General features: G+C 44.2%; 1 protein-coding gene across 3 annotated transcripts in view; it reads left to right on the forward strand.

The window, feature by feature from the left end:
- Positions 1–18,828: 18,828 nt before the first annotated feature.
- The window catches only part of Pik3r4 (phosphoinositide-3-kinase regulatory subunit 4), a 58,493-nt gene continuing 50,459 nt past the window's right edge, over positions 18,829–26,862 (forward strand). For 2 of the 3 annotated variants that reach the window (XM_052719044.1, XM_052719056.1), the window contains exons 1-3: positions 18,889–19,237; positions 20,254–21,027; positions 25,094–25,227. In XM_052719044.1, the coding sequence (XP_052575004.1) occupies positions 20,295–21,027; positions 25,094–25,227 (867 nt within the window). In that variant the 5' untranslated portion in view covers positions 18,889–19,237; positions 20,254–20,294. The other variant, XM_052719047.1, reaches the window with a different exon arrangement.

Here is a 26,862-nt window from a genome sequence, read left to right on the forward strand (position 1 = left end):
GGGGATGGGTTGGGGGGGGACGGCTGGGAGGTGGGAGGAGGGAGGACAGAGGAATCCATGGTTGATATGTAAAACAAATAAAAAAACTCTTAAGAAAAAAAAAAGAGGAACAATCACAAAGCCTTAATGAGAGACTCCAGGAAGGGTGACCTTGTCTTGATGATTCAACCACATGGGTGGCCTAAAAGAGAGCGACCCACTTGTCCCAGCTACTGGATTAATAGGCCAGACTCCTATGCTGAAAGCATGCCCAGGACTGATATTTATCACTAAACGCATGCCAAAGCTTTGGCCCACTTGGCACGAAGCCTGCATCTTCTGCCTTGCTTTTCTGGTTGCGCCACTAATTTGCATCCCACACATCAGCGACTCTAAAGCGTGATGAGGATTCTGGCTGGACCAAGAATGATTTATCCATCTCCACAGGAGTGACCAGCTCACTGGCAGGGCAGCAGCACTTTTGTATCTTTGCCAAAATTCACAACCAGGGAGAGATAATTAAAGCCAGGCAGGAAGAGCTGAAGTCTTTGAAAGCATCCCATAGTGTTACCTCCCGCTTCAGGATTTGAGGGGGGAATTCAAAGGTCACCCTCGGAAAAGTCAGAGACCATCAAAACCAGCCACGTTTAAAACACGTCTACTCATAAAACTCCCCGAGAGATGTCTTATCATAATTCAAAGAACACCTGCCCATCTCTCTTCACGTCCCTCTAATAAATTACTTTTGCCCCTAGACAAAGATACCCTCTGTCACCCTGCCAAGTCCTTACCTACACACTGGATCTGCATTAGTAAAAGGACACAGATGGATATTAATTGCTGCCGTCAGAGAGCTTAGCCTTCTTGGACATGGGGAAATTAGCTTTTTTATGGGTTAGGTCTCCCCTGGAATCCATAGTCAGCCATGATACACAGCTACCCTGAATCTAAGATTCTAAACTAGGGATGAAGAATCTTGGTTACAAGCTTCATCTTGTTTTAAAGCCACACGTTCTGTTTTCTCCCGATACTGGGAGACTAAGGCCAGCACAGAGAGGCCACTCAACCTGACGGACGACGACAAGAGGTGGGGCTGTCATGGAGAACAAAAGGGGGTGTGGCAAGGGACTCAATATGGCTGAATGAGAAATCCAAACAAAGAGGTATATACAAGTCAATGTCGCTTGTCGGGGCGTGTGAGAGGGCATTGTGAGCAAATCTGAGAGAGTGTCACCAGCTACTTACCTTTCCTTTGCCATCCCCGGGACAATGCACAGGTAAGTCAGCCATTTCAAGGGACTGATAGAGGATGTATTTGTTTTTACCTTTGTTCATTTAACATTACATTTTCTGGTATATTCTGTTTGCAAGATGCAAGGCAGAATTCCCTGACTGTCGCTCCAGTTACTCCCTCTCTGGGGAAGCAAATACTGAAGTGAATGTAGATGTTCTCATGAGTTCACTACATCTTTTCTATCTCAGTTCAACAGCCTTGGCATTGAGGTATGGGGCAGAGGAGAGGGTCTTGGTAGCCAGAGAGAATCGTGGGGACTTTTTAGGAGGTATGTAGAAAATGGCTGAAAGAAGAGGTGATGGAGCCAGGCGGTGGTGGTGCACGCCTATAATCCCAGCACTCGGGAGGCAGAGGCAGGCGGATCTCTGTGAGTTCAAGGCCAGCCTGGGCTACAGAGGGAGTTCCAGGACAGGCTCCAAAGCTACACAGGAAAACCCTGTCTCGAAAAACCAAAAAAAAAAAAAAAAAAGAGGTGATGGGTGGGCAGACCGGAAGTGGCCTTTGGCGTGGGTAAGGGGGTTAACAATGAGAGAAGGTTGAATGGGTGTTCCCACTTTGAGTTTGTGTGTGCCTGTTGACTTGTCCTTCAGTTTGTGATTCTTCTGCTACACGTACCTTATCTTGGTGCAGTTTGGCCCTTAAGTGTTGTAAAAGGAGACGTTCTCAGTAGAGAGTTGCACTAAGTTGTGTCCAAATGCCACGCTGCCCAGCCTAGCCTTTGACTGCAGGGGTACGATTTCAGCAACTGGAGAATGGAGGAACTCTGAACCTAGATTTGTGCTCTGTCAAGTAGATGGGCTCTAGAAGATCAGTAAGAGAAGACAGGTGAAACTTTTTTGAGATCTCTAAGTACCTCCATTGAAATAGAAATATAAAAGGCTTCTAAAATCAGAGACTGTGTGGTTGGCTCTTCCATAGAAAGGGATGATTTCCTTCCTGATCAGAGAGGCAGTAGCTGATACATGAAAGGAAGGGGGAAGATAATGGAGAGAAGACATATCCAGTGTGTGTGCATGTGCACGCATGTATGTGTGTGTGTGTGTGTGTGTGTGTGTGTGTGTGTGTGTGAATGTGTGTGCACTCGGAAGCCAGAGGGCAAATTCAGATGTCATTCATTAGGTATCATCTACAATTTTTGGAGACAGCGTCTTTCATTGGCCTGGAACTTGCCAAGTAGTCTAGCTGGCTGACCAGTGATCCCCAGGGGTCCATCTCTTTCTGCCTCTCTGACACTGAGACTACAAGTGTATGCTTCCGGAGCTACATTTTCTTGTGTGCCGGAGCTCAAAATCATCTGGTCTTTTTCAGACTATCTTTTTAAAGCATTATTTTTAGGCCTCACCTCAACATATCTATTTTTAAAAGGTATTTGCAAATAGCTAGTGTCCTGCTATCTGAAATGGATTATTGCCGCAGTACCCCTACTTAGATATAGAGCTGAAGAAGGATCTGTGCAACCCTTATACCACCGTGGTGCCGTTCTGACTCCCAGAGTCCCTGATGATTATGTCAAAGCTTTGAATGGAGCCATCTGGGATAGTCCTGGGTGAAAGAGCAGATCACGTTACTCTTTTAGAAATCTGTACTGCCCTCCAGCCGTGGACTGCTCTTTCACATCCTGGAGCTCAAGCAGGAACTGTTAGGTCCTCTCAGTGAACAAGAATGAGGATTGGATGGCCACAGAGTTCTTGCACCAATCTTGTTTCAGGCTCAACTATTGAGATTTAGATTGCGGTTTCCCTGGGCAGAGGGGAACCAGGTGGTACAGTTCAGACTCTCAAGGACTTGTGTTCTGGTCCTATTGCCATCAATCAAAGAATACTTAGGTTAGGGAGTGTTGTGATGCCAGTCCTGAGGATGTGTTGAGACGGTAATCTATAGCTCGCAGTTCTCAAGCATGAAGAATCATCAGAATCACCTAGGGGGTTTTTAAAATTACAGCATCAGACTCTCATGGATGCCCTTGGTTTTTGGAGTACATTAGTGATGAGAGCTTGCTTGGGGTCTTCCAGAGCACATCTGTGACAGGTGGCTGGTAGAAACACAGCTTCTCATCTTCCTGCTCTGACTATTTTTTCTAGTGATCATGATAAGCCTTGTGTTCCAGGAGTATATCATGGGGTGGGTACATGGCACCTCCTGTTTCATAAGAATATGTTGTCATTTACTTCCTAACCAGTTCTCTCAATACCTGGCCAGGTAGGATCAAATAAGTAGGACGGGTCGTTTGTCTAAGGGGAGCAGTGATTCCCCGAGGCAGGGGATGTAGTGGTGGTGTCGGAGGTGGTGATGGTGATCATCTCAGAGATGTTGAGGATAGCCATGACGCAGGAGCAGCATCTGTAATCTAGACTAGTGCCTGGGGTAGCAGGAACGCCTCGGGCTGCCCTGTCATTGATCTCACTCACTTGACAGGTGTGTGAGTCAGCGACTTTCAAAAGGCTAAGAACAGAGTGAACATATATAAATCAAGGTTTTATAAATTAAATATTTCCATTTGACTCACACTGTAATTTCGGAGGCATTAAATCTTTATTCTGAATGACCTTTCATTGTCAGAGATGGACTATTTTAGCCTTCAGTGACGCGCCTCCCTGTTGCATCTGGAACATATGGTTATTTTGTAGAAGAACTCCTAAGGATTACTGGAATTTATACTTAAGTAATCATTTCATAAAAAGTAATTGCCATGCCTGAAAATGCATTAAATATTCCTATTTTTCATCAGATGAAATTTTCTTTCACTGAACATTGCAGGAGAAATATGCTAGGCCATCCTCTAGGGAGGAAAAAATATTTAAAGGCATTAAAGAGACAAGTTATCTCTATATTCCATTTTGCATTAGTATGTCAGCAGATCATTCTATTAGGAAATGAAAATAAATAATAAAAATACAATAATGATGTTCTAGACATTAGAGTAGCTAAAACAGACTTTTTATCCTACAGGGAAAAAAAATTCTCCCTGGAGCTTAATGTTCTTATGGGAAAGTGGGCTCACAAAAATATTTAAAGATAAATTATATCATAAATTTGAATGTAAATTCAATAAGATAAATTGACACAATAAGCCTATGTACAACCCAGTCCAATGACTAACATTATTTTACTTTCCTGTGTCGTTTTTTTTTGTTTTTTGTTTTTTTTTTTGAGACAAGGTCTCACGTAGCCCATGCTGGTCTCAAACTTACCATGTAGTCAAGGATGGTCTTGAACCTCTGATTCTCCTGCCCCTGCCTCCTGGATAGTGATGGAATTGCAGTCACGCACCACCTCACAGTTTGTATGATACCAAGACTTAAACCCAAGGCTTCACGTAGGTCAGTCAAGGCACTCTACCATCGGAGCAACATCCCCAGACTATCCTATGTCACGTTTTCAGTACGTTTGTCACTGACATCATCCTTTGGTTGCTACCGAGCAACAGCAGATGCCTAATGCTTTCCAGTACTCACCACAGTCTTGATGGTCTCCTTGTGTCTGTTTTACAAAAGAAGAAACTCAGTTCCAAGAGGTGCTAAGCAACTCATCCAAGACTGAATCCCAGCCCTGAAACCCAGATTTGGTTCTTCACTGGGACACCACACTTACTCACTAGGGAGTATCTGAATTCTTTTCTCTCTCTCTTTCTTTTCACTTAACATTATGTTGCCAGTGTTTTCCGAGCTTGTGGCACTGGTGCTGCTTGTGGAATTCTGTTACCCTCAGCTCTGACCCTCCACTAAGATGCCCTGCCCCCTGGTGGAATTCTGCTCATTTTGCCCATTCCCCCAAGGAAGTAAAGGCTTTTTTTTTTCTATTGCTCAATTATTTGTTGTGACGATTTTATTTTAAACGTTTAAAAACATAAGAACTGTTTGCGATGACATCTCTTCTAATGTTGAAAGATATGGTTGTTTCTAAGAGGACAACTGAAAAGCCCTAGAGAGGTTCTGAACACACTCCGAGAACAAGAATCTTCCTGGCTTTGAGTTCTACATGGCTTCACTGTTCTCTGCAGCTGATGGTGTATTTCCAGCGTTTCTCCCCAAATCACATTTACAGGCTCAAGATACATCGGATCATGTTAGGATGACTCTGAGAAACTCAGTGGACTCTCCTGGGCTCCCTAAAGAGATTGGAAATATATTTAAGACAGGATATTCAAATAGATCTGAATTTGCTTTCCTCTGAACTTACCTTCATTCCTTTGCTTTAAGTAATTTTCTAATGAATCTCTTTCACTTTGATACTATTAAAAATCATCGCATTATTAACACGCATAATTGAATGGCCTCGGTTTAATTAGGAAAGGCTTGGGTTAATATGGGATTGGGCTGCAGAAGCCACCAGGAATAGATTTTTTAAAAGTGAATTGGGCCATTATTTCAGCTATTGTTCATCAAAAGAGGGAGAAGAAGCCCTGGGCAAAACTGCTGATGTTATCAAATGGAAAAGGGCTGACTGGTGAGTTAGAATTGCTTTGTATGCGGCCAGTGGGCCATGCTGAGGAGGGACAGAAAAACCTGAGGACTTCAGCTTTATAAGAGAGCTAGCTCTTAAAACTAGGTATCTTTTTAGTTGCAAGGAATGACCACCGTGATAAAGGATAAACAGCAAAGTCAGGATTGTGTGTAATCTTCAGTAAAAGGCAGAGTTGTGTAAGGCTTCCTAAGAACATGACATCTTCTCATGCCCTACCTTAAGACTGTGTATTTTCCCCATGCTTAGATTTCAGGATATGGAAGAAAATGTCAACCTAACAGAAAGACAAATACTCTTTTGTTTTTTGTTTGTTTTTTTTTTTTTTTTGGTTTTTCAAGACAGGGTTTCTCTGTGTAGCTTTGCGCCTTTACTGGAACTCACTTGGTAGTCCAGGCTGGCCTTGAACTCACAGAGATCCGCCTGGCTCTGCCTCCCGAGTGCTGGGATTAAAGGCGTGCGCCACCACCGCCCGGCTAAGACAAATACTCTTTTAAGCAGCATGTGAATACATGGCACCGAGTGTGAAGCAATGGTGTGACAAAGTGCGTTCTGAGTATAAAAGTATACTAGGTACGAATCACAGGCTGTACACTTAGGGAGCTCCCTTAGTTCACAGACAGCTGTCACAGTGTTCAGCACATTACATATGGGATCAGCGAACAAGCTCTGCCCATTGTAGACCACATAGTACATAAATACCAAAACCAAATTAGGTATTTCAGTTGGAAGGCTTTCAACGCGTTGGTGTATGCGTGTATTTGTGTGTGCATATACGTACAGATGTCTGTGTGTATGTCTGTGTGTGTGTGTGTGTGCGCGCGCGTGTGTGTGCGTGTGTGTGCGCGTGCGCGTGTGCGCGCACACGTGTGTGTGTGTGTGTGTGTGTGTGTGTGTGTGTGTGTGTGTGTGTGTAGAGGTCAGAGATCAACCTCAATTGTCTCCCTCAATTGCTCTAATCTTTTGAGAAAGGTCTCTTGCTAAACCTGAAGCTCACAAATTCGGATAGACCGGCTGGCCAGCAAGCCCCAGGGATTCCCCTGTCTTTGCCTCTTCAGCCCTAGGAAAAAGCTGGGTGGGATAGGGTCTTAGTTAGGGTTTCTATTGCTGTGAAGAGACCCCATGACCACAGCAACTCTTATAAAGGAAAACATTTAATTGGGGTAGCTTGCTTACAGTTTCAGAGGTTCAGTCCATTATCATCACGGTGGGGAGCATGGCAGTGTGCAGGCAGACGTGGTGCTGGAGAAGTAGCTGAGAGTCCTACTTCTTGCAGGCAACAGGAAGCAGACGCAGACACTGGGCAGTATCCTGAGCATAGGAAACCTCAAAGTCTGCCCCCACAGTGACACACTGCCTCCAATAAGGCCATACCTACTCCAACAGAGCCACACCTCCTAATAGTGCCAATTACATTCAAACCACCACAGATAGCATGCATCAGTAACTCCAGAGTGTTGAGCTAAACTCATCGTGCTTCCTCAAGAAGCACTTTAATGGCTGAGCCATCTCCCCACCCCTCTCGGAGGTTTTTATGTTTTCTGTAGGCCTCTCTGCCTGTTGTCCATTCTGAACTTGTATAGTGGCTAACATCCTGAGGCAGGACTTCTCAGTCAGAATCGAGCGTCAGATTCTCCCCTCCCCCTCTCTCCCTTCCCTCCTCCCTTTTATCCCTGGAGCTAATATTCTATACTTTGTGGGATATTTTAGCACAATCTCTGACTAGATGCCAGTGGCAAATAAGTTCCACCTTCCTGTCTGTGGATATTACTAATAAAAACAAATCACCTATGTATGTGGCATGGCTGTTCATTATCAAAGTAGGGTAAGATAATAGTGTGAGAGCTGGTTCTTTTCAACGGTAGTGCGTGCCTCTCTCTCTCTCTCTCTCTCTCTCTCTCTCTCTCTCTCTCTCTCTCTCTCTCTCTCTCAGTGTGTGTGTGTGTGTGTGTGTGTGTGTGTGTGTGTGTGTGTGTGTGGTTTTTGAGACTAAGTCTCACTATGTAGTCCTTGCTGGCTAAAATTCACTATCTAGACCAGTCTGCCCTCAAACTCATAGAGATCCACCTGCATCTGCCTCCTGAGTGCTGTAATTAAAAGTGTTCACTACCAAACCTGGCTGGAGATACACACACACACACACACACACACACACACACACACACACACACACACGAATATGTGATTCTCCTAGCTTTTTCCATAAAGTGGTCCTGATATGCCTCAATTGAAAGAAGTGTGTGTGTGTGTGTGTGTGTGTGTGTGTGTGTGTGTGTGTGTGTGTGTTGGAGAAGGACGGTCTGTGTTCCTTTCCTGTGAGTCTGGGTATACCTTTGTAAAATGTTCCCCCTACTATATAACAGTGGATAAGATATCACCTCACCAAAGTTAGGTTATAGGAAGCAACACAGCTTCTACCTAGTTTCTGATTTCTGGGTGATTACCCTCAGAACCAGTCTGTAATATTGTGAGGAAAACCATGGGAAGTTTATGTGTGGGTACTGTGGCTGACAGTCTATGCTATGGAGGATTCTTCCACACCCAGGACCAACCTCCAAACCTATGGAAAAACCCTTTATCAGCTGGTTTCAACCTCAGTGTGTAAGTCTCTGCCTAAAGATACAGACATCATGGAGCATAGACAACCTATCCCTGTATGATCCCCAGATTCACAGAAGCCAGAAGAGAGAATAGTGTGTGTGTGTGTGTGTGTGTGTGTGTGTGTGTGTGTGTGTGTGTGCATGTTCATGCATGTGTGTGTGTGTGTGTGTGTGTGTGTGTATTTTAAACTTAAACCCTGGTATGGATTGGAATTAGGATCAGTTCATGATATTGATGCTGCCCACCCTTCCCCACCACAGACAAGCATCCTACGAGGACAACAAACCTCCATCCTCCTGAGGTATGTTAGAAACAAAACAAAATAAACCCCCTACCCCATCCTCAAAGTCCCATCCCCTTCCTCCACGCCACCATCTTATCACTTGCTCCCACAAACATCGCGCTATTGATTTATGATGTGGCAAGCACTGTCAAACTGAATCAATTAACATTTCTGGGCCATTTTCATTCTCCCCAGCAAACCACTTTCAGCTGCGTGAGACACATGAACTAAAGGCCATGGGTTTAGCTCTATTTTTCAAGCCACATGGGTACAACCACCTGCTGCAAACAAGAGAACTGTAAAGGTCAGACTGGAATCTAAAAGCCATCTCCAGCATAATTGCAAACTCTGCACAATGACGTCCCCTGGAATTAGATGACTTTAACAGCTCTAGAACAGGATGAACGAGTTAACTTTTTCTTTATAGCACTGTATCAGCAAAGGAAGATCCGCTGGTACAAACAGCAGAAATCCAGCCAACAGTGTAGCGAGCAGGACTGTTGACTGTTCAAAGCTTTTGTATTAGTCAGGGTTCACTAGAGTCACAGAACTTAGAGAATGAATCTCTCTGTCTCTCCCCCACGCCGTGTGTGTGTGTGTGTGTGTGTGTGTGTGTGTACTATAGTCATCATCATACTCAGAATCTATCAATCAAAAGGGTGTGTGTGTGCTATAGCGCATATATATATACATACATATATATACATATATATGTATATATATATGAATTTATCGGAATGATTTTCAGGCTGCAGTTCAATAATGGCTAACCGTGAATAAAAAGTTCAAGAATCCAGTAGTTTCTCAGTCCCACGAGGCTGTGTGTCTCAGCTGGTCTTCTATATATGCTGGAATCCTGAAGAAGTAGGCTCCAATGCCAGTGAAGGAATGGATGTGCTGATAAGGCGAGGGCAAGCAGGTGAAGAATGAACACACCTGTTCCTTCTTCTATTGTCCTTCCAGCAGAAGGTGTGGCCCAGATTAGAGGCGTGTATCATCCAGCCTCAAGACCGGGATCAAAGGCATGTTGTCTTCTTGCCTTCGGGTCCGGATCACAAGTGTGCCCTCCATTTCTGGATTATAGTTCCTTCCAGATATAGTCAAGTTGACAACCAAGAATAGCATCACAGTTTGCTTCTAGGCCATCACTTCTCTGACTATATTTACCTTGTCCTCGTAACTTTTAAGTCCATCACACCATATCTCTGGGCATTGCACTATATTCAAGACTGGCAGAAGAGCGAAGGTAAAAATGGGTGGTTGGCAGATTTCTCCTCACTGCTCATTGTATGAAGCTGTGTGGCCATGTGAGGAAGCATGGGAAGCTCAGCTTGGAGACTCATGCCTACAATCTTCATGTTTGGGAGACTGAGGCAGGAAGGAGTACCATGGAGCATTAGCGACCAGCCTGGACAGTGGAGTTCTGGGCCAGGCTGACTGCAACTGCAGTATGAGTAAAGCACTGTTTTTTCAAAAGGGTGTGTGTGTGTGTGTGTGTGTGTGTGTGTGTGTGTGTGTGTGTGGTTTGTATGCTGTATTCATCACCCTACACAGACTCTATCAATCAAAAGTGTGTGTGTGTGTGCTGTAGTCATCACCCTACACAGACTCTATCAATCAAAGTGTGTGTGTGTGTGTGTGTGCTGTAGTTATCATCCTACACAGACTCTATCAATCAAAAGTGTGTGTGTGTGTGTGTGTATGTGTGCTGTAGTCATCACCCTACACAGACTATCAATCAAAAGTGTGTGTGTGTGTGTGTGTGTGTGTGTGTGTGCTGTAGTCATCACCCTACACAGACTCTATCAATCAAAAGTGTGTGTGTGTGTGTGTGTGTGTGTGTGTGTGTGTGTATTATAGTCATCTTATTCAGACTCTTATCAATCAAAAGTGTGTATGCTACCTGGCAGTGGTGGCACACCTTTAATCCCAGCACTCAGGAGGCAGAGGCAGGCAGATTTCTGTGAGTTCGAGGCCAGCCTGGTCTACAGAAGGAGTTCCAGGACAGGCTCCAAAGCTACACAGAAAAACACTGTCTCATAAAAACAAAAACAACAACAACAAAACCCCCCTGTGTGTATTTGTTAGTCATCCTGCTCAGACTCCATCAAAAGGTGACAAAGGAGATGCTATTTGGGATTGGGTGTTGTGTGCCGCATCTGACCTGGCAAAATGACCATTTCTCCCAGTCAAATATGTGCAAACCCACCAATCAATAAAATGCACATCACCTATACGAAGACCTTCTGTAGACTCATAGCCTCCACTTGATCATACCTATTGACATACACATCCCAGTCGCCAATGTTACGTGTACCCTCCCATTATACAGTATCTACAGTATGAAACAGCATGGAAGAATAAACATTCAGTTGTTCTTCTACATCTGTGGGGGACCAGTTCCAGAGACGCTCTCAGATGACAAAATCTATGGCTGCTGAAGGGTCTTCTACAAAACCGCACGGTATTTACATAGAACCACACAGAGAAGGAAGATCTGAGTGTGGATCCACCGCACCCAAGTAAAAAGCCAGCTGTGGCCCACACACACACACACACACACACACACACACACACACACACACACACACCTGCGACCCCAGTACTGGCTAGGGCTGACACAGGGAGGTCAACTGGGGCTTGCTGGCCAGCCAGCCTAGCTGGAAAAATAAAAAGAGATGAGTTCCAGGTTCAGTGATGGAGGGTGATAGAGGGGCCACTCGGTGTTGTCCTACAGTTTCTGCAAGCTTGTGCTTGGGTATTGTGCACCCGTGCACACAAGTCGCTACTAATGAATAAAATCACCAGCAAATCTAGCACCTGGTCTTTTAAAGGCATCACAATTCTTATCTAGCATACCAGGATTTCAGAGTTTGACCTACCGGGGAGATGATCATAGTAACTCTTATAACTTATATGTAATTTATAACTTAATCACTCTCTGTACCTTCGTTTTGTCAGCTGGAAAATGGGAACAGAAAAGGCTGGGCTGGCAGGATGGCTGAGCAGGTAGAAGGGCTTGTTGTGCAAGACTGGTGACCTGAGTTCAATCCCAGGTCCTGTGGTGTAAGGAACTGACTGCCAAGGGTTGTCCTCTGACTTCCGTATGTGCCATGTTATGCACCCACCCGTGTGTGTGTGTGTGTGTGTGTGTGTGTGTGTGTGTGTGTGTGTGTGTGTTATGTTCACCATCATATGCACACACACACAATAATAAGTAAAACTTAAAAAGTATTTATTTCATAGAATTGGAATACAGTTCAAGTGAATTAATGTTTAGCATATTTTAAGTCCTAAGCAAATGCTAGCTTTCAAAATTAACATTTCAGGGTCAGAGAGATGGCCCAGCAGGTAAAGGTGCTTACCACCAATCCTAACGACATGGATCCTTGGGGATGTAAAAAGTAAACTCTAATTATTTCCATGGTTGTGTGAGATGCAACTATTCTGTTACCCCATAACTTCTCAACCAGTGATTTAAGACTCAAATGACTTTGTGGAAACCAATTACTATGTTACAGGCTGCCAGGTAACAATGATACATGGCATTTTACATGTGGGATTGTTTGCATGTGGTGTTTACAACAGAGATTATTTTTTTTAAACCTCCTTTTTCTTAGAATTCAAAGAGAGAAGAGTCCATCTGGATACCTCACAGGACAGGGCAAGCCTTGGTGGGGTGAGCAGCCGGGAAGAGCTACTACTGGATAGGGATGGATCCAGTGAATGTCCTTGGGGAGGCAAGGCTAACTGCTGAAAAAAGTAAACTCCAAGATTTCAGATTCTTGACTTAATCATTTACTTTGGCTCATGCAAAAATCTCACATAATTTTGCCTGTTCAACAGATAGTCCTTTTCCAGGCTGAAATCCACAAACACAGGCTCCCGTCATCCTGTAGCACCTCATTAAGAGGGCTTTGAAGTTCACCGCATCTCAGTTGAAGGGGAAAGAGAAAGTGGAGGCCAATCACTTCTTAATGACATTGACCTGAAAGTTAAATGCATAGTTTCTACCTGAACTTCATGCAATAGCAAAAACCAGTCAAAAGGGGCCCACTTAGAAGCAAAGGATGGGAGATATGGTCCTGAGTGAACAGCAACTCTCAGAAAAAAAATCTCTTTTCTGCAGAAAGGGACATTTGGGGTGTGTTGCCTCAAGGAATACGTGTGGCCAATGGCTAGAGAATGGACCTATGTTTGCTGGTTCCCATGCTTATGAATTTTTATTCGTAAGTGTTGTACAGGACTGTTCTTGGGGCCAAACTGCCACCATCTTCAGGATTTCTCCTGGGCCTGTGAGAAAAAGATCACCACAGCTGGACCTGTTGACTGTCAATGTTCCCCTCATGGAAGGAAGGGGCAGGGTGGGCCATGGGATGCCCACCTGAGTATTCACCCGCCCCTCCCAACCTTTATTGCATGTAGTATTGTGGGAGGGGCTAAAGGATAGGGTGGGGAATGATGAGGGCGAGGGTTTCCATCTACACAGCCATGGGAGAGCACCCCTGTAGGGTGCAGACTTCCAGTGTGGCAGCTTTAAGGTCACCCACAAATGCTCTTGCCTGTAATCCCTCGTCTATCACTTTCTAATCAAGTCTAATAAACTCATTGGTTCCTCCGGAGGACTCTGGTGGAATTGTACCTCATCGGGACCTTAGGAAGAGGGGTAGGCATTGTTTATGCATCTCTCAGGAAAGGAATTTTAGCAACAAAATGTAACAAGCAAATTTAATTTTTAAAAATTTATTCTAAACACTATTAAATGAATTTGCTTGAGAAAATCTTCCAGGGGAAGCCACAATTTCTGTTTAGAAACAGTGAGAAGCTGTGGATATAGTTCAGTGGTACATATAGTTGGCTTACGAAGCATGGGCAAAACCCCAGGGTCAGTCTTCAGTACCACAAAACAGAACCAGGGAAGCAGGACTGAAAGGTAGGAAGGAAAAATAATAGAAAGGAGAGGAAATAAAAGGAAATTCTATCAGTGCATATTAAAAACACTAAAAAACAAAACAAAACAAAAAACAAAAATTGGGTATGGTGGTGTACTTCAGAGGCAGAGGCAGGTGGATCTCTGCAGGTTTGAAGCCAGCCTGGTCTATATAGTGAGTTCCAGAATGTCCAGAGTTACATGGTGAGCCCTGTCTCAAAAAAAAAGAAAAAAAAGAAAAAAGAAAACAAAAACTAAAAACAAAACAAGCACATGAAAACCCAAAACCTCAACCAACCAAACCAAAACCAAAGCAAACCAAAACCAAGCACACACACACACACACACACACACACACACACACACACACACACACACATACACACACACACACAAAGCATCAAAAATATTTCATGAGTTATTCCACAAAATGAAATCGTAGGCAAGTGCAAATGGAGAAAAGTAGGAGTCATCTACATCACGACAAATGTACTGCTTTTTCATAGTACTGTTTAGAAAGATGTTCAAAGCATTCATATACATGCTATAAATCAGAAATATACATGTGATATTACAATCTCCCCTAGTAATTTGTGTGCTTGTATTAATTCCTATAGGTATGGCAAACATCCCTAGTCCTGGAATGCATACTTTTATCCTTAGTGGTCATAAACCTTATAAAGGCCATGTTTATTAATTCAACAATTTTTTCAATATCAGACACTGTTCTAGGGGTGAAGAGGCCCTGAACAAGAACCATCTAGGTCTGTAGGGAAATGATATGTTACACAAATAATTACTTCCCCACATCCAGTGATTTCAAGGATAGCTAAGTGCTGAGAAAGTGCATGGCCCCTAAGAATGAAACAGGGGTGTGAACTTGACTATACCTGGAATTGACTAAACCTCCCAAACAAATGGACACGTCTGTGAGGGATTATTTGAAGTGGGAAGATCTACTTCTAATCTGGGTCTCTGAGGTGGAAAGACACATCTTTAATCCAGATTAATCACTTTTGGGGTGAGAAGATCCACCTCTAAGATAAGCCATGTCTTCTACTGGAAGCCTAGATAAAGGACGTGGAAAAAGGAAGCCTCTCTCTTTGCCTGCTTGTTCTCAATCTCGTTAGCAAGTCCATTCCTTCACTGGCACTAAAGCCTACTTCTTTGGGATTCCAGCATATACTAAAGACCAGCTGAGACATCCAGCCTCATGGATCAAACAACTACTGGACTCTTGGACCTTCTGTTGGTAGACAGCCATTGTTGGACTAGCTGGACCACACTAAGCCATTCTAATAACCCCCATATATATTTATATGTATGTGTGTATTCATTCTATAAGTTCTGTTCCTCTAGAGAGCCCTGACTAATACAGGGGGCAATGCGGAAAGACCTTCCTGAGGTGTTTACATTTGATTTGGGACTTAAAATATGGGCAGATTTTGGATAAGCAGAAAGAGTGTTAGAAGATGAGTGAAGAATGAATATGGAGGCTTTGTGCTTGGTTATAAAAAAGGAGAAGGCCAGAGTTGGGGACTGAGAGGGACAGTGGGTGATGCCAGCAGTGGTGGGGAAAGTGGGGTCAAATCATGCAGAGTCTTTAGGCCAAGCTGAGAATTAAAAAAAAAGAATTCTTTGAGAATCACTTTAACACCCCTCTTCCCCTCTCCCAGAGCTACCTCTACCTCTACACCTGCTCCTAGCTTCCTCCCTCTCTCTCTCCCTCTCCCCTCTTCCCACCTCTCCTCCCTTCTCCCCTCGTCCCTCTCCCCCCTCTCCTCCCCTCTCTCTTCTCCTCCCCTCTCCCCTCTCCTCCCCTCTTCCCTTTCCTCCCTTCTCCCCTCGTCCTTCTCTCCCCCTCTCCTTCCCTCTCCTCCCCTCTCCCCTCTCCTCCCTTCTCCCCTGGTCCTTCTCTCCTCCTCTCCTTCCCTCTCCTCCCCTCTCCCCTCTCCCCTCTCCCCTTTCCCTCTCTCTCTCCATAACCCATGGAATCCAATTTGTGTTGCCAGTATGGTTTTTCATAGGAGAGAGCCATTTAAAGCATTTACACATGGTATGAATCAGAACTATAGATACAATGTTGAAATATCTCCTGGCCATCCATTGGAGCATGAACAACAGTCCAGAGAACACACCCTTAAAGAAAATAGACTCTCCCTCTTCTAGAAGCCATCCGCTGTCAACAAGCCGAGGATTGTAAACTTTAGCCTACAAGTGAGGATGCACTTCCAGAATGCTATAAACGTAAGTGTCTTATGAGTCTGCTCTTAGTCGTTTTTTGAGACAGGATCTCGTTATGTAGACCAGGAAGGCCTCAAACTCACAGAGGTCCACCTGTCTCTGCCTCCCACATGCTGGGATTAAAGGCGTGTGTAATTATGCACAGCTAGTTCAGAGATTTAGCGTGCTTGCTCTTGCAGAGGACCTGGGTTTGAGTCCCAGTATCCATGTGGTGGCTCACAATCATATCTAACTTGTAATTCTAGTTCCAAGGAATCTGATGCCTTCTGCTCTTCATAGGCATGAGGCATGAGGCATGAATGTGGTGCACATACACACATGTAGACAAAACACCTTTGTCTACATAAAATAAATCTAAAAAAGTTTAAAAATTTTAAGAGAAAAACCAATTAAATACGAGTATTTATGACTTTATTCTGAGATTCCAAGGGATTTAAATGAGTGCCCTGTGGTGATATTTTATTTGTGCTGAAATGTGATATTTTATTTGTATGTTAATAAATAAAATTTGCCTGGAGATCAGAGGTCATAGCCATAAACAGAAGTCAGGCGGTGGTAGCACACACCCTTAATCCGATCACATGGCAGGCAGAGTCTCTGTGTGTTCAAGGACAGAGCCAAGCATGGTGACACATGCCTTTAACCCCAGTACCAACCATAGAGACCTGGAGGTCTGTAGAGACAGGCAGTGATGAGGAAGTGATGTGGCTAGGCTCAGAGTCAATGAGAAGACAGAACAGGAAGGCAATAAAGGCTCAGGTTAGACAGGAAGAGGCTCTCTTGGGAAGCTACGGCGAGGTGGTGAGCTAAGGTTAGTTGGCGGCTATTGCTCTAATCTCTATGGTTTATACCTCTGTATTTGGCTCTGTTTTTCTTATTTAATAAGACTGTTTAGAAATTTGTCTACAGTGTCTGAGCAGGCAAGGCAATCAACCACCAAGCTATACCCCAAGACTTTGACAAAATTTAAACAGACTTTTTTTTTTCAGAGAAGATAAATGAATGACCAACAGGTACATGAAAAGATGCTCAACACCATTAGTCTTTGGGGAAATGCAAATCAAACCACAAGGAGATGTCACTTGGCACATACTAGGATGCTATAGTAATAAAAGATAAATAATATCACTGTCAGAAAGGACACAGAGGAATCAGAAGCCTCACACTGTGCTGGTGGGAATGTAAACACTGTGTGCACTTTGGAAAACAATTTGGCAGTTTCTCAAAATGTTAAACTCAGGGTTCTGATATGAGTTTACATTTCCTGTCCTTGGCATTTTCATTTAAAACACATCATGATATACAGTCTAACACACAAATGCTCCTAGAAGCATTATTCACAATAACCAAGAAGTGGAACAAATATCCACCAGCTGGCAAACAGGATGACAAAATGTGCCATAGCCACACAAGGGGATGCATGGCAAGAACAAGAAATGGAGGGCTGACATACCATAGCCATGGCGACAGTCAGTGTTTGGCAAATTGAAAGAAGTCAGACTGCATGTTTTATTCTCCACATGTGAAATGTCCGGAATAAGCAAAATCTTATAGACACATAAAGTATGATTGTCTCATGCTAGGAGGGAAGGAGAAGTGAGGAGTGATTGCCCACAGCTTCAGGCTTTCATTTTTGGTGTAATAAAAAAGTTCTGAAACAGATCATAGCAATTATAGCTCTATAAAATATATTAAAAACCATTGCTCCCCCCCCCCCCCACCACCGCCTTGGTTCTAAGGAGGCAACTCTTAAAAAAGAAAGCATTTAACTGGGGGCTTGCTTACAGTCTCAGAGGGTTAGACCATTATCATCATGGCAGGGAGCATGGCAGCACACAGGCAGGCATCGAGATGGAGAAAGAGCTGAGAGCTACATCCTGGTCCACAGGAAGCAGGAAGAGAGAAACACGGCCTGGGATAGGCAGTATAAACCTCAAAGCCTACTCCCAGTGACACACCTCCTCCAACAAGGTCACACCTCCTAATCCTTCCCTAAATAGTCCATCATCTAGGGAGTAGACATTCAAATATATGACCCTTTGAGGGCCATTTTCATTCAAACCACCACAACAGCAATAGAAAGGAAATTAGAACACAGCCCCAGCTAAAATCTATCCCTACTTACCGTGATGCACAGCTGTAATTACAGCACTCAGGAGGTTGAGGCAGGAGGATGCCAGTTTCAGGCCAGCCAGGAATACAGAATGAGACTTTGCTTTTAAAAATGACTGAAAAAATTAAAACAGTGAATCTTGACTCTTTGAAAAAATGTTTTTAACTTGAATTTTTTTCTTTGACAATCTCACACATGTATAAAGTATGAAGTGCATTCTGATTAATGTAATCCCTCACTCCTATTAACCAACCTCCTTATGCACTTTCAAACTTTTTTTTTCTTTTCTTTTCTCAAGACCCACTGAGTTTAGGCAGGATCATCTATGTGGCAATGAGTTTTCAACTACCTATGGAGCCTGGTGGGTATTCAGTGGGTACTCAATTGAAGAAAATGAGTATTTCTCTCGTAGAATACCTTAGAAGCCAATACTTCAGCATGCAGAGGTAGAGCACAGATTTCTTCCCAATTCCAATCAAAATGCCCAGTGTTGTGTAGGTTCGTTGCAAGCGGTTACTACTGCTGTGGGGTCAGACTGCACTGGCTGGGCCATACCAAGAAAATAAATATATATATTTTGGAGAAGGGATCTCTCTTTGTAGCCCTGGCTGGCCTCAAGCAAACAGAGATCTACCTGCCTCTGTCTCCTGAGTTAAAGGGGCGCGTCACCAATTGTACACTTTTTAAACCGATGAACTTTATTACACATAAATTTCATCTCAATAGAGTCGAAATCCAACTTGATTGGGGTATTAATTTTCCTAAGTACGCGGGTAAGTTTTCTTAGAGCCAGCAGCCCCAGAGTTTTACAGAGAAAAGCACTTCTGCCTGGGGCAGCGAGGCCACGCCCCTTCCCTCGTTTCCTAGCAACCAGTTTCCTACTGTACGCTCCAGCAAGCCTCACTCCGTCACTTCCGTTCCCAACAGGAAGTGAGGTCAACCCGGCGGCTTTCCCGGGAGTTCAGCGTTCGCCTCAGGTGAAGTAGTCTTCCTGGACTGGTACTGGCACCGTTCCCGTCCAGGGCTGGTGCAAAGGCCCGGGGATCCGGGGACTCGAACACGCGCGGGCCCAGGGCGGCAGGGGAGGAGCCGGCGGTGACGCTGCTGGGTGTCCGGAGTCCCGAGTGTGTTCGCTGTCCCAGTTGCTCACCCCCAGCTCTAGATCTTGGACATTTCCGCGCTCCTCCCCCAGCTACCTAAGTCCTGCGTTTGAAGGAAGGCCCCTCACAGAAAACATTCTCCTCGCCGACTACCTCACGCCCAAGCCCCTCAGAGCTCTACCAAGACCTCCCTGGGATCTGTCAGCGACTTTTGAGTTGCCAGAGGCCTGGGGTAAATGTTTCCCTGAGTGCTAAGTCTGGGGTAGGGAGACAGTTCCTGCAAAATACGGGATTAGGTAACTTGGGGCGGTTTGCATTTTGGCTTACTTTTCTTGAATGTCTCTGGCGGGGTTTCTTCATCAGATCAGAGGAGTTTGCCTTGGTTTAGGTGGTGGGAGGTCACACCGCGATGAGGCTGGAGGGGCTCAGGTGATGCTAATTTCGTAGGTTGTAGTCTGACCCTCTCAGGGATTAAATGGCCCGTTTGTATCAGGTGTTTGTATTTAGGCGTTTAATGTATTTCTTACCTACAAGTAAGCTATAGTTTTCTTAGACGAAGACTGAGTCATACAGTACTTTTGGGACTTTCATAGCACCAGACACCGTACTGAACACAGTAAAGGTGCAGTCATACTTTAAAATCTGAGTATCAGTGAATCCGTTTTAACATCGTTAGCTTGACGTTGAAGGGATCACACTGGGCATGGTGGGATACCAGCACTTGGGAGGTGGAGGCAGGAGGTCACTCTCGGCTCTGTAGGGGGTTTCATACCTAGCCCCGGCTATGTAAGACCTTATCACAGAACAAAAAATAAAAACTTTGAAGGCATCTGTTTAAACATAGTTCAAGGCGGGCGGTGGTTGGCACACGCCTTTAATCCCAGCACTTGGGAGGCAGAGGCCACCGGACCTCGTGAGTTTGAGAACAACCTGGTCTGCCAGGGCTACACAGTGAAACCCTGGCTCAGAAAAACCAAACCAAACCAACAAAAACCCAGAACAAAACATAGTTCAGCTCCTGGAAAAGATGGCACGAAATAGCACCACCTTTTTAGATAAAAATAGTAAAATCTATTTATATAGTTTACTGAATTTGAGACTGCTCTGGGATGCTCTTCCATATACCCTCAGTAGAAAACAGTGCACCTGTCTTTTAGGAAAAGGCCAAATAATGGCAAACTCATTGCTTCTTTGTTTTTTCCCTTTTTAATATTCATTGTCTCCCCCTTTTCCTACCCTTTCAAATAGGCATTGCATCTTAACTTGCTGACTCAGAGGTGCTGGTCATTATGGGAAATCAACTTGCTGGCATTGCTCCTTCCCAGATTCTCTCTGTCGAGAGTTATTTCTCAGATATCCATGACTTTGAATATGATAAGAGCCTGGGAAGTACTCGGTTTTTTAAAGTTGCTCGAGCAAAGCACCGGGAAGGCCTGGTGGTTGTGAAGGTCTTTGCAATTCAAGACCCCACGTTGCCTTTGACTAGTTATAAACAAGAGCTGGAGGAACTGAAAATCAGGCTTCATTCTGCACAGAACTGCCTACCTTTCCAGAAAGCAGCAGAGAAAGCATCCGAGAAAGCAGCCATGCTGTTTAGGCAGTATGTGAGAGACAACCTCTACGATCGAATCAGTACCCGTCCGTTTTTAAACAACATCGAGAAGCGCTGGATCGCCTTCCAGATCCTGACAGCTGTGGACCAAGCGCACAAATCTGGAGTCCGACATGGGGACATCAAGACCGAGAACGTGATGGTCACCAGTTGGAACTGGGTGCTTCTAACTGATTTTGCCAGTTTTAAGCCAACTTATCTTCCGGAGGACAATCCAGCAGATTTCAACTATTTCTTTGACACGTCACGCAGGAGGACTTGCTATATAGCTCCTGAACGTTTCGTGGATGGTGGTATGTTTGCCACCGAGCTGGAGTATATGAGAGATCCCTCCACTCCACTGGTAGACCTAAATAGCAATCAGAGAACTCGGGGAGAGTTGAAGAGAGCCATGGACATCTTCTCAGCAGGTATTTGAGTTAGCTCGTTTGCATATTTTAACTGTCCAGCGTAGAAACGTAGCTTTTTGTAAGTTGCCAGATTTTCAAACATTCCTGAGTATGCCTTCGTGTACTGTTTTCATATAGATACACGATTTCCTCATTGGCCCTGCTTAAGTGACCAGAAAATGCAAAGTGCTTTTCATTCATGTAAACATTCAAAACATGCTTTCCCATGCTGGTGACATGAAAGGATGCTCCATGACTGTTTTAAGATGGAGAAAAAGTACATCTCACCCTGGGTTTGCTATGGTGGTAATGCGCATAAGATACCTTTACAGAAACTCGCAGTTAAATGAGTGGGTGTGACAGGGAGGGAGGCAGTGTCAGAGAAGTCTCAGTTAGAGTGGTGGGATTCAAGCTGAGGCCTCCGGAGTGACTGGGAGTTAGTTTGGGTAGTTTGTTTCAAGCAGTGTGTGATGCTCCTACCAGGCATCTGTGTGATATTGGTGTTTGTAGCTGTGCATTTACTCAAAGGACTAGTTGAGTCCCTCAGAGGTGTTTGGGGTTTTTTTTTTGTCTGTGTATATTCATGTGTGTGCAGGTGTGTGTGTATATGTATATATGTATGTACGCAAGCACACACACACACACACACACACACACACACACAGAGTGGACAGTGCCTGAGGAAGCACACCCAGGGTTGTCTCTGACCTCCACACTGTGGTAAGTTCCCTGCCAACTCTTAATTATTTTTTGAGGCAGGATCTCTCTCTGGGCAGGGAGCTTACCATGTAGGCTTCACTGGTCAGTGGACCCCAGAGATCTTTTCTGTGTCTGTGTCTTCAGCTCTGGAATTAGAGGCATGTACCACCCTACCCAGGTTTTTTTATGTGGGTTCTAGGATTTTAATTCAGGGCCTGATACTTGCAAAGCAAGTGATTTTCTGACTGAGCCATTCCCTAGGCCTGTATGAGTGTTTTTTTATTTTTCTTCGAGACAGAATTTCTGTGTGTTGCCCCTGGCTCTCCTGGAACTCGCTCTGTAGACCAGACTGGCCTGGAACTCAGAGATCCACCTGCCTCAGCCTTCCGAGCGCTGGGATTAAAGACTGCGCCACCACCGCCCGGCTAGTTTTGTTTTTTTAAAGTTTTGTAACTCTTTGACACTTATCAGACCACATCTTAATTGATTGCAGATTTTGAACCAGGTGACAGGGTCACAGATTACCATGGTGTAGAGCTTGTTTGGTGACTCCTCATTATGGTTTCTGGACTAATGTTCATAACTGTGATAGGGAACATTGCTTATTTATTCCTTTGACCCGACAGCTTTGCTGCTGTCGGTGCGCACATCTGGAGTTCCCGGGTCCTTCACGACACAGCTCTGGGTTTCTCCGAGTGCCTGGGGGCACGCTTCTCGAAGCCCACTCCTCAGATGCACTTAGGAGTTGACAGTAGACTCTGGGTGATGGCAGAGTGGCCCTCCCTTGTTTGCTGGAGCCATCCTGCCAGGCCTGAGTTAGGAAGGGTCTCTGTAAAGTTTTGTTTGTTTGTATCCCAGAGAACTTTGTAATTTCCTTTTGATTTTCCTCCCAACACTGGGAACGGACACAGGCTCCCACATCACGTAGTCAAGCACAGCATCTCTGAGCTACATCTGCAGCACTTTTCACACAGGAGCTGGCTAAGTTGTTCAGCTGGTCTTTAACTTTCTTCCCCCATTGGACCCTCCATGTAGCTGGGTTACAGGTGTGGCCTTCCATGTAGCTGGGTTACAGGTGTGGCCTTCCATGTAGCTGGGATTACAGATGTGGCCTTCCATGTAGCTGGGTTATAGGTGTGGCCTTCCATGTAGCTGGGATTACAGATGTGGCCTTCCATGTAGCTGGGATTACAGATGTGGCCTTCCATGTAGCTGGGTTACAGATGTGGCCCTTCATGTAGCTGGGATTACAGGTGTGGCCTTCCATGTAGCTGGGATTACAGGTGTGGCCTTCTATGTAGCTGGATTACAGATGTGGCCTTCCATTTAGCTGTAATTGCAGGAATGCACCACCACTCACCTCTCCTAAATTCCCTTGATCCATTAATTATTTAGGAGTTGTCTTGTCTACTCTTCTATTGCTGAGATAAAACACCCCGCCCAAGTCAATTAAAAAAAGACAGTGTTAAATTGGCTTTTGGTTTCATGGGGTTAGAGTATGTACACATGTCTCTGTGTGTTGGTTTCTCTTCTTGTGAAGCTTCCTGGATTCAGTCAAAGAGATTTAATTCTGATTACTTCCCAGAGGCCTCAGCTCTGACACCATTGCCAGAGTAAGGTTTCTCCATAATCCCTCACAGTGGGGCTTTGATTTCAACACAGGAAGCCTTGGAGTACACTGGCACTTTGTCTAAACCATAGCGGTGAGGGTCATTTTGGGGGTTAGCTGAGGTGGTCTAGAGAGTGTATATTCTGTAGGCTCCTGAGAATTTGCATTCTGCTGTCATGGGTAGGATGGCGTATTGATGTTTGTTAGAGCTACTTGGTTTACAGTGTTGTTCAGATCTCCTATTTCCTGCTTACATATGATAAATTAAATATTCTTAAATTACATTTATTTATTTTTATGGAAACACAGTGCAAGAGAACCTGCAAGGGAGTGTAGTGTGCAAATACTCACATACCTTGGTTTGTGTTTGGAGGTCAGACAGCTTGTGGGAATGGGTTCCCTCTTTTCACCATGTGGGACTTAGAGATTGAACTCAGGTCAGCAGACTTGGTGGCAAGTGCCTTTATACACTGAGCCATCTTACTGGCCTTGGCACTTGATATGTATTTTTTTTTCTTAAAAATAGCTGTTGCTGGAAATCCTTTATTCCAAAATAGACATATTATATAGGAATAATATGTATAAATAGGAATTAACAAATTTACTGAATGTTTATTATGTATCAGAATTATGTTAGTTGACGGGTTTTTCAGTGGACAAAAATTAGGAAAAACATCCTGTGGAGTTTGCATTCTAATGGGCACAGAGATAATAAACAGGCAACTTAAAATGGTCTACCAGTGGGTACTGTGGGGAAAAATGCTAGTGAAGTACTAGAAATGCTAGTATTTTCACTCACTAGAACAATAATAGTGAAAGAAAAAAAGAGTATGGAATATGGAGGAGCTGTAGTGGCTCTTACAGTCTCTTTTTGTTTTATTTATTTTTTTCTGAGACAGGGTCTCTCTGTAGCCCTGACTGACTTAGAACTCACTTTGTAGATCAGGCTGGCCTTGAACTCACAGAGATCCATCTGCTTCTGCCTTCCAAGTGCTGGGACCCAGTGGCCCCTGACATCTTAAACAGATAATTAGGAAAGGACTTACTGCTGGCTGACAGTGATCTGAAGGAGGTGGAGGTCTGCGATCCACTAGCACTTAGGGCCCAGCAGGTACAAGGCTGTAAGGTAGTTTGTTAAGGGTCTATAAGACTTGGTAAATGCATGTCATAGAATGACTCAATAAAACTGCTGTGTACATAAAAAGAAAATTGCTTTGTGCTTTTGAGAATGTTAGGTACTTAAAAAAATTATTGATTGAAGAGTGTTAGTGCAAAATGGTTGAATTATTTCCCCTTCTAGTTTACTCCCGCATTTTTAAACACTTGGTATATGTTTGCAATATTTAGCACTACAGATGAAATTTGTTCAGGGGTTATGTTCTGTCTTCCTTTCTAGGAGGGGAGCTTGGTGAAGGCAGGGTTTTTCTGCCTTGTGTTAGTCGTGCCTCTGCTAGGCAGCACCTGCTGCTTGTTTAGTGATGGACAGACCCCTAGACACTGCTTAGCACTTCTGAGCTTAATGCTGTACTCTTGTACTAAAGGGTTTCTTGTGGCTTTTAAACTCCCTATTTGCGTATATGTTTTTTTAAGGAGAAAAAGTGAACGATTGTCATTATGCTTATATCCTGATGCTCAAACCATTAGACGTGGCCTGTATAGTGCATTATACTTTTAAATTCAGTTGTCTTTGCATTTTGAGTGTTCTGATTTTTCTGAATTCTGATCTGTATTAAATGATCTCTTCATCTCATTCTAATGGAATTCTGTCTGATTTTCCAGGTTGTGTGATAGCGGAGCTTTTCACGGAAGGTGTACCATTGTTTGACCTCTCTCAACTATTGGCATATAGAAATGGACATTTTTTCCCTGAGCAAGTGCTAAATAAAATTGAAGATCACAGTATCAGAGAATTGGTAACTATGTTACAAATATTTGCCATACAGTTTTAATGGGAATATGTCCTAGGTGGCCTGCAACTCTCTGTGTTAGCTTACTCAGGGCAGGCCTCCTGCCGTAGCCTCCAGAGTGCTGGGATGACAGCCATGAGCCACACACTTAGTCCCTCCTCCACAACAAATTTGGAGCAAAACCTAGTACTGATAAACATGCCTTTGACACCTTATTAGAAAGAAATGTACTGTTTTAACCCCTTAGGCAAAAAGCACATTTGACATTTCAAAAAAGAAAAGAAAAAAAGACAGAAATGTGAATCCATTATCTGTTGTTCCATGATAATCTTGCCTGCTTTGGGCAGATTTGGAGGTGGGTGGGGCCTTCTGAGATAGAGCTTGCTGGTGAGGAATGAAGAAGACAGATGTCCATAGTGCTGAGTGGGCATCAGCCTGAGCAGAGCACAGTAGCGGGCCTCTTCCCGTGGAGGCAGATGTGGGCCGCCCTGGAAGGGGAGCTACAGTCACTTGGTTATGGTAGTACAGGCCAAGGAATTGTGTGCAAGGGCATCTGGTCAGATGTCTGGATCACTGTTTGAGGCGTCTTTTAAAGTAACTGCCACTGTGATAGTGACTCTGGTTGTATAAAGGCTACGGTGACGTCAGAATACCCTGCAGAATTCTAAGTGGGGAAGCATGCAGTCTGGTGGCATCCGCCTGCAATCCCAGCTACTTCGGAGGCCATGGAAAGGGAACTGCCTGAGGGTACAGACTGTGTTTAAGGCCAGTTTAGTGAATTCAGCAGATCCCTACCTGAAAATCAGTAAAGCTCAGGAGGTGCTGGGCTGTAGCTCGGGGGTCAGCACTGGCCTGGAATGTGTTTGCTGGAGGAGGGTGAAGAGGGGTGGTGGTAAGGCAGCCTGGACTTGAGGAAGACTGTCTCAAGAGCAGTAAAAAGGGAAATACTGGAAACAAGATGCTCCAGAGGACGCCAGCGTAGCTCTGGTAAGAAGCACACCTCCTGCTCCCCCTTGTAGCCGCCACTTGCCAGGTCATTTCACTGAGGAGCTTCGTGTCTTTGGAAAGTCAGTTTGTTTATTAATCTTCAAGGCGTTAATGCAAATGTAAAAGTAATTCTTAGATCATTTTCCCACATGGTACACTTGATCCCCCTAAGTTCAGTACTAGTTTCTAGGTTAGAATCCAAAAAGAAAGCCAAAATTGCAGATAACATTTTTATGATATTTTATGTATTTGACTAGTAGAAACATCGAACTGTTTTTTTTTATATATTAAATCAATCTATGTTCTTATATCAGGTATATTATTATTTCTAGTGTTCACATTTTCTCACATTTTTAAGTATTTTATTTCTATTTCAGAGTGTGTGTGTGTGCCTGCACATATGAGTGCAGAGTTCAGAGTTATTAAATCCCCTGGATCTGAAGTTATAAATGGTTGTGAGCCGCTTGATGTGGGTGCTGGGAGTTGAGCAAGTGCTCTTAGGTGCTGAGCCATCTCCCCACCCTAGTGTTGTATATCTTTGAAGTGCTGGGACTAACACAGGACCTCACACAGTGATGCCAGTGCTCTCTCCTTGAGCTACATACCAGCCCTTTGATTCTCCTCTGGACCAAACTACACTTAAGCCACGTGCTA

The sequence above is a fragment of the Peromyscus californicus genome, unplaced genomic scaffold (genome assembly GCF_007827085.1).
Source record: "Peromyscus californicus insignis strain IS unplaced genomic scaffold, ASM782708v3 Scaffold_11__1_contigs__length_118956290, whole genome shotgun sequence".
Lineage (NCBI taxonomy): Eukaryota > Metazoa > Chordata > Mammalia > Rodentia > Cricetidae > Peromyscus > Peromyscus californicus.